The 17,956-nt window shown below is 37.3% G+C and overlaps 1 protein-coding gene across 1 annotated transcript; it reads right to left on the bottom strand.

Moving 5' to 3' along the window:
• Positions 1–1,583: 1,583 nt before the first annotated feature.
• LOC130988591 (serine/threonine-protein kinase SRK2I-like) lies at positions 1,584–9,136 on the bottom strand. Its single transcript, XM_057912473.1, has 8 exons — positions 8,651–9,136; positions 5,075–5,149; positions 4,892–4,993; positions 4,751–4,804; positions 4,567–4,659; positions 3,709–3,801; positions 2,590–2,793; positions 1,584–2,205 (listed from the first exon to the last, which is right to left on the bottom strand). Exons 1-8 carry the CDS (start codon positions 8,825–8,827, stop codon positions 1,936–1,938), a joined length of 1,068 nt encoding a protein of 355 aa, XP_057768456.1. The 5' UTR covers positions 8,828–9,136; the 3' UTR covers positions 1,584–1,935.
• Between the last annotated feature and the right edge of the window lie 8,820 nt (positions 9,137–17,956).

Raw genomic sequence — 17,956 nt, forward strand, 5'->3', positions numbered from 1 at the left:
AATCAGTATTCAGTTTATCAAAGTAAGAATACAAGTAGAAAAGTAAAACTGAAAGCTGTAAATAACACAGAGATTTTTACGTGGTTCGGAAAATACTTCCTACATCCACGGTCGGTTGATCAGACCAACAACTTCACTCTGCAAGTGCTTACGGGTGCACTGCAAACCGATGCTTGTGCTTACGGGTGCACATCAAATCGAATCCGTGTGCTTGCCGGCTGCACACAACCGAATCAACTGAAGATCCAATCTTCAGTACCAACACACCTTGTTGGATTTCTCACTCCTAGCAAGAACTGGCACTAGGATCTCACGGAGTCAGAGTACCTTCCTGAACTTCTTTTCAACTCAAACACTCGATTCTATCGGTCGAAGGGAGGTTTGCAATCTTGCCAACTAAACTGCAAAGAACAAGTTCTTTGGAGCTAGTTTTGACATAGGCTTTGGGTAAACAGAGGTTTGCCTAAGGTCTAAGAGAATTTATGTAATCAGCAGTGACTGATTTTTGACTTTGAAATTCTCTTCTTCGATTCAAGCTTTGGGAATTTGAGCTTTGGGCTGAGACGCAATTTTGGCAGAGCTTCAGCTTGAGTTGTTGAATCGGTGAAAATTGAAGTGATCCTCGAGCACTATTTATTGGAGAGGTCTTGAATAGATCCGTTGGCGGAGAAGGTCTTCAAGATTTCTTCTGTTAGAAAGTAATTTGAACTTGGGCTGAGGCTTTAATCTTCGAGGTTCCTTGTTTGGTGAGAACGGCTATGTTGAAGAGCAGGAGATGCGACGTCTCTGATAAAGTAGTCACCAAATAAGAATGACCTCTGTAGAGAAAGGATGATCCTGAGATCTCTGCATTTAATGCGATTGTACTTTTGGAGTACGTGGCTTCCTTTGAACGTTGGAGGTTCAGTCCGAGGAAGAATGTTTAACTGATACTTGACTTTAGTATCAATCTGTTGATTCCACGTGGCACGCATTAAGTAATCAGTTCAAGACTGATTCTTCAACTGATACTTCAGTTGGCAACTTCAGTCTTCAGAACAGCAACTAAACTAGAAAAGAACTCTAACACTTGAGTTCGAATAGTTCTAGTCTATTACAAATAAAGCATATGGATTTTGGTATCATCAAAATAAAGGATTAGGATATTCTATTAAGTTCCCAACAATCAATATATATATATATATATATATATATATATATATATATATAATATGAAGAGGTTCAAATAAGAACCACTAAATAAAATAAGTACAAAGAACCATTTTAAACCATTCGATCATCAAGATCTACGGTGCATAAATGCAGAATCTGGTTTCGAATCCTAAAGGAGCAAAAATTCAATTTTTTTCGAATGCAGTAAATTTAATAGCGGATGCATTAAGTGCAATCGAACACTGATTTAATTTACAAAAGATCAGTTGCAACATTTCATCTTGCATATGCTACCAAACATATTTTAGATTGAAATGCTCACATGTTAAGTTTAGTTCTAATTATTTATTATCCAGAACCGACAAGACACCCAATTTTCCTCACTAGTCAATCGCAATGCAGCCTTGTAGAAAGCATAAAAAACGCAGGCGTAAAATAAGCAAGATTATACGATACACCGAGTGAAAATTATTACAAGCTCCACAAACAGTTTATATAGCTCATTACATACAAAGAGTCATGGAAACACAGTACATACAAAATAGAGTGGAATAAAACATGTCGTAAAGTAGACACGAGAGTGATGCTGCCGTATGGAAGGACGAAAGGACTATAAGCACAGCATCTACTCGCTTGCATTCACTCTGTATATTCTCAACACTATATCGTCCCCTTACCATAAAACAGGAACGGTATACTGACACTATCGCCCCTCAAAACTATTTCTGTCTGAGTCAATGCCTGTTTTATGCAGTCACAGGCTGTCTTCATACTTATCTACGTTCACATTGCATAAATGACCTCCCCACTGCTGTCAAGATCAAGATCGGGATCAGAGTCTAGGTCTTCCAAGTCATCATCCATCATGTCTAGGTTATACAAACCAGCCGGAGGTATGGTAGCCTCGGAGATTATCTGCATGATGGTTTCCAGGCTCTGCATAGGCTGCTCCGGCTCTTCAAATTGGTCGCCCATTGTTGTTTCGTCCATCAGATCTGCTGGGAGGTTCTTGAGAAACCACACATGGTTCTTGATCTCGGGTATGGTGATGCGCTGACCAAGTATGCATGAACCAATCAAATAGTGAGCACATATAAATGGCTAAAGAATAGAAAGCTGTCACTTGTACATTGGAACCCAAAAATGAACTGTTGATTGCTCTAGCATAGCTCAATTCATTTTGAAGGCAGTGAAAGACCTAGATTTAACTATTTTTGGCAAAATTCTTTCAAGTTGAACTATAGCAGGTACGAGTTCCATCACTAGTGATACTCATTTAACCAACTTTGACATATGAATTGACTGCAACAATGCATCATGTCCGGATTAGATGAAACAGATTAGATAGTCACCTTAGAACAACCTCGTATCTGAAGACAGATTCACTTTGAATTTTCAAAGAAAATAGAAATGCAAGTCAAGGATCAAATCACTCACTTGAGCAGGATCACCCACAAAGATCCTTGAAATCAGATGCAGACATTCCCCGGATATATTAACATGCTCTGGAATAGAATACTGAACATTAATGACTCTTTGAATTGTCTTACGGTAGTCCTTGGGGTTTTCAGGATCTTCAAATGGATAGGTACCGACCAGCATAACATACAATGTCACTCCACAGGACCACACGTCTGCAATCTGAAGCACAGGTAGCATTAAGATTCCAGAATAAACAAAATCACACTATAAACTGGAACTGGAATGACAGTGTGTCGAGGAGTAAGGATCAGCTCTTCTGGACCTTTGACTTCCCAAGGTTAGAACTTCCTCAAAACACAGAAGGAAACAAAGACATTGTCTATTTCAACGGCGAACAAATTTTATCCAATGACTAGAGGAAGAGAAAATTAACTTGGACACTATCAAGTATTAATAACAATAATAATTTTAACAGGGAAACCAATTTATTATAGACTAAAGAACTGCCATGTGCCAACCTAGAAGATTTAAAAGGATAACAGACATAAAAGAAGAAAAATGAGGAATCTTAGGTGAATAGCATATCTGTTTCGGGAAAAGCCTAAGTCGTTAAAAAAGTTGGATCAGGACGAAGCATTTACCAATTTGGCATGAGAAATGGAGAGCATTTACCAATTCAGCATGATAAATAATAGGGTTAATAGTGTTTTATGTCCCGAACTTTCAGTATTTTCCATAAATGTCCCGAACCTTTCATTTTCTCTTAATAAACCTTGAAATTTCAGTTTTTTCCATAAAATGTCCCGCTATACAAAATTCAAAGATGAAAAGATGACAAAAAACTCCGAACTTTCAACCTTTTTCAACAATGGTGGTTCCTAATATGATTTTCCAACAATGACGGTCCCCAAAGTATTTCATTCGACAAGATAAATCATCTTTTCGTCACCAAATTTTAAATAGCGGGACATTTTATGGAAAAAACTGAAAGTTCGGGATTTTTTAGGGGAAAATGAAAGTTTGGGACATTTTATGGAAAAAGCTGAAAGTTCGGGACATAAAACACTATTAACCCTAAATAATATACTTGCAATATGGTTTTAAAGTATACTTAGAATACAATGAGTTGTTTACCTTGCCATCATATTCTTTTCTGTGTAACACCTCAGGAGCAATATAAGCAGGAGTACCCACTGTAGATTTTGGTTGTGAATGCAGCAAAGCAGACTGTCAAGGGACAATTATAATCAGATAATTAACAGACACTTCAGAAAACCATATTTACAAAGCAGGCGTGAAAAATGACAAGATAATATCTAAGAAAATTGGAAAATCCTCAATGTTAAACGGAAAAATATCACTTTAATCCCAAACAATTTCCTCTTTACCAAAAATGTGCTGAAGTATTGAAAATATCAATTAAAATCATGAACCACATATAATTTTATAAAAAATGTCATGAAGTATTGGAAATATTAATAAGAAATCCTGAACCACCTATAATTTTATCAAAAATGTCATGAAGTATTGAAAATATCTGGATAATATATCAAAGTGTCCCGGGATTCATTTTCCGGCTGCATGGCTCGCGGGACGTCACATGGAGCTACAGTTAAACTTTATAAAAAATAACCTGGCCTGGCCCAAATGCGGATGTTAGGTGTGGAGAGGGTCAACTGTTATAAAGTTAAAAAATATAAATCTACCGTGACATCCGGCGAGCTACGCCGACATTCCTGAGCCAGAAAATCAAGCTAGGGACATTTTTGATAAATTAGATATTTCACGACTCCACTTTATATTTTCGATGGGTCGGGACATTTTTGATAGAATGGTAATAGTTTGATATCTAAAATGAGTTTTCTGATAGTTCGAGACATTTTTATAAAATGTAAATAGTTTGAGATTAAAGTGATAATTTCCATTTAAAATCCCAGAAACTGAGGAATTATGATACTAATAGATGCAGTAGACAATAGAATTGCCGACTACCTTGGAGTACCCAAAATCACATATCTTCAGCCTAGGCGCCGGGCTTCCGTCTAACAGTGTGTTTTCCAGCTTCAAGTCCCGATGACATATTTGCTTTATCAGGGAATATGAAAAGACAAATTAAATCCAAGTTGTACTGAAGGAATAGTGATGGAAACTAATTTTAATTGTAAAATTTTGATACCATCGAATGACAGTAGCTCACTCCAGATATAAGTTGTTGAAAGAAGAAACGTGCCTGCGCGAGAAAAGTTTGCAAATAATGAGTATACTCAAAAGCCATATGTACACTGGACAACAAACACATCTGAGCAAGTAAAAGAACCTCATCCTCACTGAATCGTCCTTTATTAGATATGCGTTCAAATAATTCTCCACCAGATGCATACTCCATCACAATAGCAAGATGGATAGGTGTCAGAATCACCTAAAGCAGAGAATTTAAGAGTACAATCAGACTGAATATCATCAAAGTCACTTCAATGTCAAAAGAGTATTAGCAACAAACCTCTCTAAATCTGACAATGTTAGGGTGCCTCAAAGACCTGTGATTGATAATTTCTCTCTGAACATTCTCATCTATCTGCAAAAAAAATATCCAGATAATTTTTATGGATTTTTATTGTAATCTTTGAACACCCAACTAAAGAACCAGTACAAACAAATAAAGAAAATAATCTCTTTTGGATCTTAGACCATCTTTCACGAAATTGAAGACAGCCCAGCATGCCATAGCAACTGCTACAACCTCATGCACTAAAAATGAATCGAGAAAATGAAAGTATTTCATGAGGAAGTGGATGATCATAGAAGGAATAGAAGTGGATGTTTTCAGCAAATTTGAGGACTATGCAGTCGAAAAGACATGTACTGAGGTATGGATTATGATAATCAATTTCATTCTCAAGTATACTGTAGTAGCATTTTTCAGAATAAACAATTGAAGAGCAAGTCGTGTATGATGGGAAGTATCACTCGCTATTTTTCCTAGTAAAGGAACAGAGGTGACTTACAATCAAAAGGCAAAATAATTATAATCTCTCTGTGCCCAAATTATCCAGATAAAGAAAAACTTCACTTCATGCGCCATGAAAATAAGTGCTTGCTCAATTAGAAAAAGAGTAACATTTCCCCAAACGCCAGTTCCAAAAGCTAATAAAGATATTGTAAACAGACATCATTTACACTTAAGTTATGACTGACCAAATTACCTTTCTCGAAGTGCTTAAAAACAACTTGCTCATAAGTCGGTTTCTTTCCCAACTCCCAGACCAAAGTAGACAATTGGCACAACCATGTAGATACTTTTTTTGGGAATGAAAGTCCATCCTATAGCTGATTAGCACAAGCACAAACTCTACGACAATTATGACAGACTCATTTACTTATTTCTTAACACTGTCGCACGAATAACTAATGACAAGCACCAGGGCATTAGAAGGAGAGAAAACCAAATAGGCGGTTCCTGGATTCAGTTATGAAGAGAAAACTAATTGACTAAGACAGTACAAGTCGGATAAATATGTGCTTCCATGTGTGTGTGTGTGTGTGTGTGAGAGAGAGAGAGAGAGAGAGAGAGAGAGAGAGATGCATCTTAAGAGTGAGTGAGTGAGAGAGAGATGCAATAAGACTCATGAATAAGCAACAAGATTGATTCATTGATTTAAAAGCATAGCATCCTCTAAAGCAATAAGGCTACGGAGAAGTGATTATGACAGCATAATGTCAGTTTGCACTAGTTGGATGGTTACAGATACAACAATTTTCTTATCTAATAACAGCATAAAGTTTCTTTGATGTCCTTTAGCTCTCCTTTTTGACATGTTTCATTTCAGTAGGAAAGAAAGTAACAAATGCATCCTCATAGTGTTGTCATAATTTGCAGTGATTGATAATGTTTTCTTCCAGGGAATTTATCTTATGACAAACATCACAGAGCTTGCACTGGGCATGCCAGATTACAAAACTGCAACTTGTTCTAAAAAAATGTGGAATAAATATCTAAAATCTTATGTACTCTAATTTATCCTCTCTTTTGTTAGAGTTGGATGCAACGACATGCAATAATAGTTAGGGTTCCACAAAGTACCCACAAACTCAACCTAGAGTTCTTTAGTCATTTATTGAGTGTAAGAGCGGGAATTAGAGTTTGAATTTAGCCATTCTTTTTGGTGAACATATATAAGTGATCTCTCTGTGAATTAGATTTTTCATCTCTTTGCCTTTCTAAATTTCATCTTTCTGACCAAGTCCTTAATATATAACTTATTCAAGAGATAAAACTTACTGCCTACCCATCAGTTACTGCTACATGACGAGTACCAGGATATTGAACCTGTGAAAACATTTTTCACAATGCCAGCTATTGTTATCATTTAGTATTATGAAATAAATCCTCAACCAGTATTATTAGTTATCATACATAACAGACTTTGGCGAGGATTTATAAAATTTATAGAACATTGTCCATTAAAAATACAAATTCACAAGATAATATTTATCAGTCACCTAAGTTATCGGACATAACCAAGCTTTAGCAGCTCCGAAGTTGACAAAAATATATTGAGTACTTTAGCCTTTGAACTTACCTAAAAGAGCCAAAGTTATATTTTTGCAAAACCAGTAAAAGAAAGGGAAGAGCCCAAGTGGAATCGGCGACACACTTTCATTTGAAAACACATAGTGTTGTAATTTGGGGAGGTGGCAAAGGTGGTGACAAGATCACGTCTGTTGCCAATAAACCCTTCCGATATCTTATTCTTAATGTAAAATAATTTTAATGAAGACCATCAACTATCCGAAATTAAAATGATGAATTGATGATAATGGAGCCTTTACTAAAAAGTTACATGGGCTAAATGAGTATTACAACATATCCAAATGCACATGGACACTGATGAGATCCTGGAAGCTAACATCTTTGACCAATATGAAGCATTGGAAGCAAAGCATCGAAGTTGAAAGAACCAGAAACGAAAGAAGCATTCAGTGGAATCAGAAGATTTGTATGAACTAAATATAGGCTAAAGCCTATTAGGATTTTATGTATAGTGACTAGTTTTTTTCATCTGATTAAGTAGTCCTTAATATCTTCTTAGCGGCTCTATGACTTTGGGGTTTCCAGCGGAATCTTCAGCCTTCCAAATGTAGAGAGTTCTCTTCTTGGAACATATTGAGAGAGGCATAATTGGATGAGTTGTTGTTTCTCATTACTTTCTTAAGTAATACTAATTCTAGAGAGCAAATCAAATCTATAATTATTGAAGCTTAACGTCAACGCATTTAACTCGTTGAATCCAGCTCAATTCTCATAAATCCTGGTCATCCAAAGTTTATCTACTACTTTCTTCACGGAATGATGGAAGTCCCACGTTTGGCCAGTTGGTCGTAGTTCTGCTACATGGATCACATTCACAATAAGCACAAGAAATTGATCTCTTGCTTTTCCATAGTACACACAACTGCTTTTCAAAACATTATTATCCATAGTAATTGGTGTAGTTATTTGTAACTACTGATAGTTTTTGGCTAGTTCTTGATAACCAATAGGTGCCATGGGAAACGCATCTACCAAAGGCAATTATGTCTCCCAACGCTCAAGTGCACTTAACTCCGCTTTCACTGCACCCAAGAAGCCCGAACAAACTTATTCTTTCCATAAATCTTCGTTACTCTCCGAGTTTCCAAAATTGGACTGTGAAAATTTGTGGAGAACATTACTCGTTTAAGTGTCGACTAAAACAAGCAAGTTCCAGATTGATTACTCAACTATAATTTAACTTACTTTATCCTTATTTCCATTAATTGCTCCTTACTAACAAATTTAACTACCGCCAAAAGATCAACTTTCCAGCTTAAAACGAATTAAGAGTAACTCAAACCAACTCGGGGTCATAAAATACTTCCCAAGCCTAAATCAAATTAAATTAAATTTTCCATCGGAAACATTGCAAAGCCAACTCATCTTTAACTAGTTCATAAACAAGTTGATAATAATAATAATAATAATAATAATAATAATAATAATAATAATAATAATAATAATAATAATAATAAAAATAAAAAGAAAGGAACTACAACTGACCTTATCGCCTCGCTCAATATACTTAACCGCAACGAGCTCATTCGTCTGCTTATCTCTCATCAATCGGGCCACACCGAAGTTACCCGAGCCGATATCTCGAACGAAATCGTAGCGATCACTATCGTGCATGATCGGCATATCCATACCGGGACCAGCTGTCATTCCTGCCCGATCCATTTCAGTCTCAAAACCGCCGTCTCCGGTGACAGAAACTCAGGTCACTCGCATTACCGGGCGGTGGCGCGACAGTTGACGGATGATCGGCGATTAGATAAGTCGGTTTCGCCCTCAGTGACGTGGCGGATTCAAAGAGCAGTTGAGGCGGTGCTGTTTCTGGCCTTGTGGTCGGCGAAGGATGGGATAATTATCTCCTTGGTTTCTGCAGCTGTGGGGAAGAAAGAGAGGATTTTAACGGTGTCGTTTGGTGTGAGCTGAGAGGCGTTGAATACGGCTTACTTGTCTTTGGGGGTTTGTTGCAACCGCGAAATGACGCTATTGCCCCTCATTTGGATAAACTTTAATAAGTCCCGACCGTTCATGCGCGACATCACAAATAATTAAGCGTAGTGATTACTAATATTTGCCCACGAAACCTAGTTCCGGTGATAAAATTGAAGTATTTAAAGACTTTTTTTTTTTAATTTCATTTGCGTGTAATTAATTTTTTATTTTTTACTAATATAAATTACTAATGTTTTAGAAAGTTGGATAATGGCTGAGGATTAGTGTAAATTGACTGCCGTGTTTTTATTTTCCAGTAATATAAACTAGCGTCTAATCCGTCGAAATTCGATGGGAATTATTTTATGTCATCATTTATAATTATTTTTATTACTATAACATATGAAATAGTTTATATATAAATTATTTTTTTAATTAATTTGATATGATCAAATGAAATTAGTAATATAATATTTGAAATAATATTAATCTTAATCACTTTCGCCAATTAAATGTAGGTTGTGATAATAGAAATACATTTTTATATAAATATTCATTTGATGAAGTTTATAAAAAGTTGATGTGGGATTGAATATTTTAGAAGAAAAAAATATGTAAATTTGAAGTATGATATGATGTACGATTGGTGTGTCGCATTTACTGTTAATCATATATCGATAATATTTACTCTCTTCGTCCCTCAAATATTTTCCTTTTTTTTTTTTTCTATTTTGGTTCGTCCCCAAAACATCTTCCTAACCTATTTTTTAAAACAATTTCACTAATTATTATTCTTACAATTTCACTCTTTGTGGGACTCGTTCTCCACTTTCACTAACTATCACTCTTATAATTTCACTTTTTGTGGGACCTATTCTTCACTTATCAAATGCATAACTAACTTTTATTAAAACCCGTGTCATCCTCTCTTAGGAAGATGTTTGGGGGACGGAGGGAGTATTAAGTTTGTTCAAAATTCTTTAAATTTGACGGATAAGAAATAATTTAATTAACATATGTCATTTGAGTATCATATCATATGGACCTAATAAGACTAGATAATAATATGAAGCTCTAAAGACCACATATGACATTTGAACGTCAAAATTTTGAAAATCATATTCTTTGGAGTTTGAAATACCACATCTGAATTTTGAGCATCATCTTGTATGGAGTTTGAAGATTATAACTTACTTGTAAGTTGTAAGTATCATTTTGTCTAGAATTTGTGAAACTATAATTAAGTTATGAGAATAATCTCGTCTCAAACTTTAAACAACATCGTCAAATTTGAAATCATATTCAATCACACACACACACACACACACACACACACATATATATAGTTAATTATTTAAGTAAATACATCTATATATAAATGTATTATATATAAAGTGGATTTTTAAAATGGCCACTTTGAAATAGTAAACTTAAAAACTGTCCACTAAAATAAAAACATAAAAAGTTGGCCACTGTTACCAAAATACCCTTCCACATTAAAAATTAAAAAAATGGCCACTTTACATCACCCCTTTAAAAAATCCCGCAATTCACAACCAGTGAGAATTCACAACCAAAAATTTTTGGTTGTGAATTCACACTGGTTGTGAATTGAGAATTCACAACCAGTCGAATTCTCAACCAGAATTTTTTGTTTGTGAATTCACAACTAGTCGAATTCACAGACAAAATTTAATTCACAACCAGTCGAATTCACAACCAAAAATTAATTCACAACTAGAATTTTTTGGTTGTGAATTCACAACAAACGAATTCACAACCAAAATTTAATTCACAACCAGATTTATGTTGGTTGTGAATTCACAATCAGTCGAATTCACAACTAGAATTTATTTTGGTTGTGAATTCAAGTAGTTGTGAATTTGAGTTTTTAAAGTTTGAATTCACAACTAAAACTAGAATTTATTTTGATTGTGAATTCGAGTTTTAGTTTTGAATTAATAGATCAGGTTGTGAATTCAAGAATATTAAGTTGTGAATTCATAGATTTGGTCGTGAATTCAAAAACATTAAGCTGTGAATTCATAAATTTGGTTGTGAATTTAAGAACATTAAAAAAATAATTATACAGCTCAATCAAACTGTGTACAACACCAAAATACAACAACTCAATCTACCATCAAAATACATCAATTCCTCTAAATCAACAATCAAAATACAACAAAATATTATCTGAATCAATTCAATCTACAATCAAAATACAGCAATTCCTTCGAATCGACAATCTCAGCATTCAATCTCTGAATCAACAATCTCAACAGATCTTAGAATGAAAATCATTCACATACGTCTCAGATCTAAAGTTTTTTTTTTTCAGGGAATTAATACAAAAATCCCCAAAATTATTCAGATATGGAACTTGGGTTTTTTTGCCTGGGAAAACGCGTCGCCTCTGAGCGGCGCCGCTGCACTGCGCCTTTCCGCGCGCTCGCCGCTCCTCCGCTCGCTGCTGCACTGCGCCTTTCGAGCTCAAACTCGTCGTCTCCGCCGGCCAGGCACTCGGCGATGGTCCCCCTGCAGCCGGATCTCATTGCCGGTATCATCCATCCCGCGGCGGAGGGATCGTCGTCCCCCAACAGATCTGCAGAAGAGGCAACAGATCCCAACCTGCCTCCTCCACCACCAAAACCTCCACCAGCTCCAAAACCTCCACCAACACAGAGAGAAACTAGAAAATTATAAAGAATCTGTTGAGGGAGAGAGAAATCGAGAGAGATCTGTCGAATTAAGAGAGAGATCGAGAGAGATCTGCCTGAATCTGGATGGCCGGCGGATCTGGCTTCTCTTCGCCAGAGAGAGATAAGGGTAGGGGTGAGGGCGACTGGATTTGGGGGAGCTATGGCTCAGGCGCCGGAGCTCGAGCAAAGATGGAGAGTTGTTGAGGGCGGCGGCTGTAGTAGGAGTTGTGGTCGCCGGAGGAGATGAGAAAGAGGTGTTGTGCGTCGCGGTGGTGGTGGCTGTGCGGTGCTGCCGGAGATTGAGTGGCCGCGCGGCGCTGCGGACGGGCGGCGGACGGGTAGCGAGAGGGAGAGAGGGAGCCGAAGGGAGAGAGAGAGATAGAGAGAGAGAGGATTGAAGGAGAGAAGAAGAATTCACGCTGCAACATGGCAAATGGCAGAATTCACTATTTATACAAGGGCATTTCGGACATTTCACGCAAAAACTGGCTAAAATTTTAAATTTTAATCCTATAGGCTAAATTTTAAGTTTACAATATGAAATAGGCTAGATTCATATATTCACACTTATATATATATATATATATATATATATATACATATTAATTTGTGAGTATGATGTGATAAACTTAAACTAATATTATATAATAAAATAAAATACAAATATAAATCTTTCTTAGATATGGAAATTGATTAAAAATTTAGAAAAAAATAAGAATGAATGAAAATTGAAGAAAATTAAAATAGAATTATTATACGGCGTCACGTAGGATATGATTTATTTTGCTATTATATATATATAGATAGATAGATTGGGCATATGCATGTATTTTATTTATTTATAACATTTAGTTGAAGAATATCTTTTTTAGAACCCCCGACTGAGGACCTAACCGCCGCCGCCGCATAGGAGGTTCTTCCGCAGGTGGTTCTGGCCGGCCAGCTGGTTTTTTCCGGCCGGCGTCATGACGACCCTCACTTCCTCTGATTTTCCTCCTTTACACACCAACGTTCTACCTAGGGTTTCCCTCTAGCCGCCGATCCCGTCTTCTCTCGCGGATCCCTCTTCCGGCGGCGCTTTGCCGTTTGGCTTCAACTTCTCCCGGGATTGCTCTCTGTTCCCGGAAGTTCCCGAGTCCGATATCTTCATGGCAGCAACTAGGGTTTCTTTCGTGGGCCTGGCAGCGCCACTCACAGTGGCTTCAGCGCCCTCGGTGGAGACTAGGGTTCCGGTGCTCCCTCCTTCCGTGTCTGTCGCAGCAGGTGCCTCGACACCAGTTTTGGAGTCCAGGGTTCCCAAAGTTGGGATGATAACTGGGGCAGATCAGCGTCTTGACAGCAGCAGGGCGTTTCTTCCTTCGTCTGCGGGCAGTTCCGTCTTTATGTCGGGTGTTCTTCGATCGGGGCAGCCGGAGCAGCAGCCTTTACTTTTGGAGTTAGGCCGGGGAGGAGATGTTCCGTCCGGTACTCATCCCATGAAGTCGTTTGCCGAGTCTCTTAGGCAATCTTCGGGACGTCCCGCAGACGTCCTGGCTCATGATTTTGCGGTTCTGAAACCCAAAATGGTGGACGACAGGCCGTGCCTTTCTATTTCCTCGGCTTTCCGTCAACGGCAAATCAAATCCTTTCAGCATGCTATTCATGGGAGGGTTTTCCTTCGCAAAGGCGATTCACCAAGATTTGCGGCGGATCTTTTTACTGAGCTATCTATCCTCTGGAAAACGTCGTCCCCGTGGCAGGTTATCCCTCTGGGCAAGGGATATTTCACGTTGAAGTTCTCGTCACCGGAAGACTATGCTTTGGCTTTCACGAAATCTGCTTGGCGTCTTCGTGTGGGGATTCTTTTCCTTCAGGCTTGGACTCCAAACTTCAATCCGAACAAGATTGTTTCTTCTACTGCTCAGGTTTGGGTCTGAATCTTTAATCTCCCGCATGAGTTTTGGCATCCTAAAGTCCTCTCTGGTATAGCTAGGCATGTTGGAACTCCTATTCTCGTTGATGGCATGTCTGCTAGGGCTTCAGTTGGTTATTTTGCTAAGGTGTTAGTTGAGATGAATGTGGCCCTGGAAATTCCTGAGTTTATTGATGTTAAATGTGATGATGATATTTATGAAATTGAGTTTGGATATGAGAATTTGCCATACTTCTGTAGTCTTTGTTCTGCGATTGGCCATGCCACTGATGACTGCAGGAAATCGGGCATAGAGCCTGCCTCTCCGACTAAACAGAAAGTACAAGATAATAGTTTGCGGGGCAGGAAGCATAGCAATAGATTTCGACAATGGAAGAAAATTAGGAGCCGTTCTCGACAGCACGAGATTGCAGTGCCTTGTGCTGCTATGCTGGATAATCATGAGTGGTCTTCGCCCAGATGTGAAGTTACTGTTGGGAAGAATTATGTGGAAAACAGAAATAGTTTTGAGGTGCTGGAGGGTATGGAGTTAGAGAATGAAGCCAATATGGCAGCACGTAGAGAGGATTCGCCGGTTCAGAATTCGGATGCTCCAGCTTGCAAGGAGGACACGGTTGTTATGGAGGATTCTGACAGATCCGTGGATGAGGAGATCATTACAGACGATCGCGAGGCCGCAAGCTCGGCACCGCGACCACAGAGGGAGGACACGGCCGGGTCTGAGGGTTCTACGCTGCAGGACGTTGCGAAGTTTGGGCAGCATAAGGAGGTCATAATACAATCTGTCGTGGTTCCGTCCATGGACATGGTAGATGATTCTGCATCTCGGTTGGTCATTGAGCCTACACATTCTAATCAGGAGGAGTTGGCTAGTCGTATTAGCAAATTAGAGGAGCAGGTTAGTCAGGGGATGCAAATGCTCGTTGACAACCCTAAGCGTCGACCGGGTCGACCTAAAAAGGGGATGGAACGTCCGCAAGATCCACCGAATCCGATTGACAGTATCAAAAGTCGGCTCAGGAATAAGGGCGCCGCTTCAGACGCAGCTCGAGCTATGTCGGTTGTGGTTTCTAAGAGATGGGGAGATATGCTGGACGACGAAGACTTGTTCTACGAGGACGATCAATTCTTCTCTTAGTCTTGCTGGCTCGCACTCATGTCAATGCCCCTGCTGTCTCAGGCGTTGCTTTTGCTTTTGGGTTCTGGTTCGGGTTTTCTGGCGCCTTGACTTCTCTGGCGCCTTGACTTCTCTGGCGCCTCGACTCCTCTGGCGCCTCGATTCCTCTGGCGCCTCGACTCCTCTGGCGCCTTGTCTCCTCTGGCGCCTCGACTCCTCTGGCGCCTCGACTCTTCCGGCGCCTCGACTCCTCTGGCGCCTTGACCCCTCTAGCAGCTCGTCTCTTCTGGCGCCTCGACTCCTCTGGTGCCTCGACTCCTCTGGCACCTCGACTCCTCTGGCGCCTTGTCTCCTCTGGCACCTCGACTCCTCTGGCGCCTGCGGTCCCGTCTTTTGTTCGTTCTTGTTGTTTTCCTTTTCCTTACGCCTGGGTTTTTTGTCTTTTTCTTGTTTTGGTTTTTCCGGACTTTCCTTGTTTGCGGCTGTGCTCTCAAGGGTTTTTGTTTTTCTTCAATAAAATTTCTATTTCAGCAGTTGAAGAATATCTTTTCTAAAAAATGAATTGACATTTGAATTTATTGCTTTTCGTGGATTAATTTATTGGTATACTTTATTTAAGTTTTAGTCACACTTGGAACAATCTCAATTAAGTGGGTATAAGGATTCCTATTCTAGATGTCATCATTTTATTAAGTTAAATTTTTCAAGTGAATGAGAATTGAGGAAAATTAGAATGAAGTGATTATACGATGCCACGTCGGATAAGATTTATTTTGCTATAATATATGTAGGATTTATAATTAAATAGATATGTTGGATTTATCTAATAGTTTTATACAATTATTTAATAGTGCATATTTTATCTAATAGTTTTATACGATTATTTAATAGTATAAAATGTATCTATAAATTTATATGATTATTTAATAGTTTTTAAATGTAAAAATTGATTAGAAATGTATAAATAAATAAGAATGGATTAGAATTGAGGAAAATTAGAATGAAGTGATTATATGATGCCACGTAGGATATGATTTATTTTGCTATAATGTAAAAATTGATTAGAAGTATATAAATAAATAAGAATGAATTAGAATTGAGAAAAATTAGAATAAAGTGATTATACGATGCCACGTAGGATAAGATTTATTTTGCTATAATATATATACATTTATAAATAAATAAGAATGAATGCGAATTGAGGAAAATTAGAATGAAGTGATTATACGATGCTACGTAGGATATGATTTATTTTGCTATAATGTAAATATTGATTAGAAATATATAAATAAATAAGAATGAATGAAAATTGAAGAAAATTAGAATGGAGTGATAATAATTAAAATCAAGAGAAAGAGATAAAGATGATAGGTTGAAGTAAATAAAATAAGAGCTCAAACGTGACTGCATGAGGCCGAAATTAGATATATATGACTGGGATATAATTAATGCATAAGAAATTAGATATAGAAATTTGTAGATGATAGGTTCGAAATTAGATATATAGAAATTTGTTGATTAAAAATTTAGAAAAACTAAGAATGAATGTGAATTGAGGAAAATTAGAATAGAGTGATTCTATTACGCCACGTAAGATATAGCTTATTTTACGTTTATATATATAGATTTACTTTATTTAAGTAAAGATTGATTTTAACTATAAATTCTAACTATAAAAGGAAAAAGATAACATTAATAGTCACTACGATTCAAATGCCCTTTTATATACTTTATTCATTTATTAAAATTATATTTTCTTACGTGCGTGTATTAATTTAGTGATAAGAGATTAATGCCTAATAATATCTTAAGTCGTGGATTCGAATCGGGGTCTTTAAAATTTCTTTATTTATTTATATAATTTATCAATAAAAAAGAACAATTACTCACGTGTTTAAAGGAAAATAAATACAAAGCTAATAATCTTTAATTAAAGTACTTTGACTTTTTAATTTCTTTGACTGAAATGAAAAAAAAATAGAATTTAAACTATTTTTTTTTTAAGTGGAGCGCATTTTTTTGGCACCACTTTGCAAATGTCTGAACAACAAAAAATTGAAAGTATGAAGAATAGCCAATTCAAATTTCATTTCAAGTTCCAGGGGAATTTAAATTTCTCACCAAAATTCGTAAAGATACAAACTCACAGCCATCTATAAAAGCTAGATAAAACCTACACTTTACAATCAACGGCCATCCTCTAAAATTCTTCAAAAACAAAAAAAAAATGAGGCGAATTGATTTAACTATAGCTTAAAGGAATACAATTGTTCATTTTTTTCTTCAAGATAGCAAGGTTCAGAAGCTAAAACGAGGAAGATTCAAAAAGCAATCGTCAAATTTGATGTTTTTCGGAGGAGTGTGAGTCGTCTATGGGCTGTTGCAAAGATTCAACAACAAAATGGTGAACTCATTCATTTACATAGTGGCAAAATACAAAAAATAAAGCGCAAGAGAGCACAAATAGACTCGGAGTAAATTTCAAGGTTGGAATTAAGTAAGAGATCCACAATTAGAAGGTTTGCAAGTGGAACAAGTTGCAACAAGAGCACAATTGGGCGATTGATTAGCAAATGTTTGATCAACAAATATAGCCACACAAGACACACACCAACGTATGTAGCCACAGAGGGTTGTAAGACAGTAACAAATGTAGCCACACAGGGCCAATACACATAAACAAGGCCAATACCAACAAATACAGCCACAAAGAGCCAACATCTCATACAAAAATAAGTAATCATAGATGCGAAAAACTGCCAAGCACGTAATGAGAACAATTTTATCATCTCAAACCAATTTTCGTTGCCCAAAGTACACAAGGCATGCATTCCACAATAGCAAAAATAGAGAGTAAATGGGAAGATCTCACCCAAAAAGAAGGAAACGAGAGCAGAATCTTCATCATAGCTACAATAGTCGAGGATTCACCAACTAAGCCTGGACATTTAAACACATTTGCCTCCAAACCGTGACAGTTAACCACATCATCCTATTTTTCCTCACAAAGAAATGAAGAAAGTAAAGAGTTAGATACAAATTCACCAGAGAATGGGATGTACAAATACACTAAGAAACGGGACATACAGGGCGATGATAGTGAATGAACCATATTTTGATATATGATTCACGTGCCC

This window comes from Salvia miltiorrhiza, chromosome 6, assembly GCF_028751815.1.
Source record: "Salvia miltiorrhiza cultivar Shanhuang (shh) chromosome 6, IMPLAD_Smil_shh, whole genome shotgun sequence".
Lineage (NCBI taxonomy): Eukaryota > Viridiplantae > Streptophyta > Magnoliopsida > Lamiales > Lamiaceae > Salvia > Salvia miltiorrhiza.

Coding starts and splice junctions, on each gene's coding strand:
- LOC130988591 (XM_057912473.1), bottom strand. CDS start 8,827: ATGGATCGGGCAGGAATGACAGCTGGTCCCGGTATGGATATGCCGATC. Junction 4,994..5,074: donor ACATTGTCAGATTTAGAGAG/GTTTGTTGCTAA, acceptor TCTCTGCTTTAG/GTGATTCTGACACCTATCCA. Junction 4,660..4,750: donor TGAGCTACTGTCATTCGATG/GTATCAAAATTT, acceptor TCCCTGATAAAG/CAAATATGTCATCGGGACTT.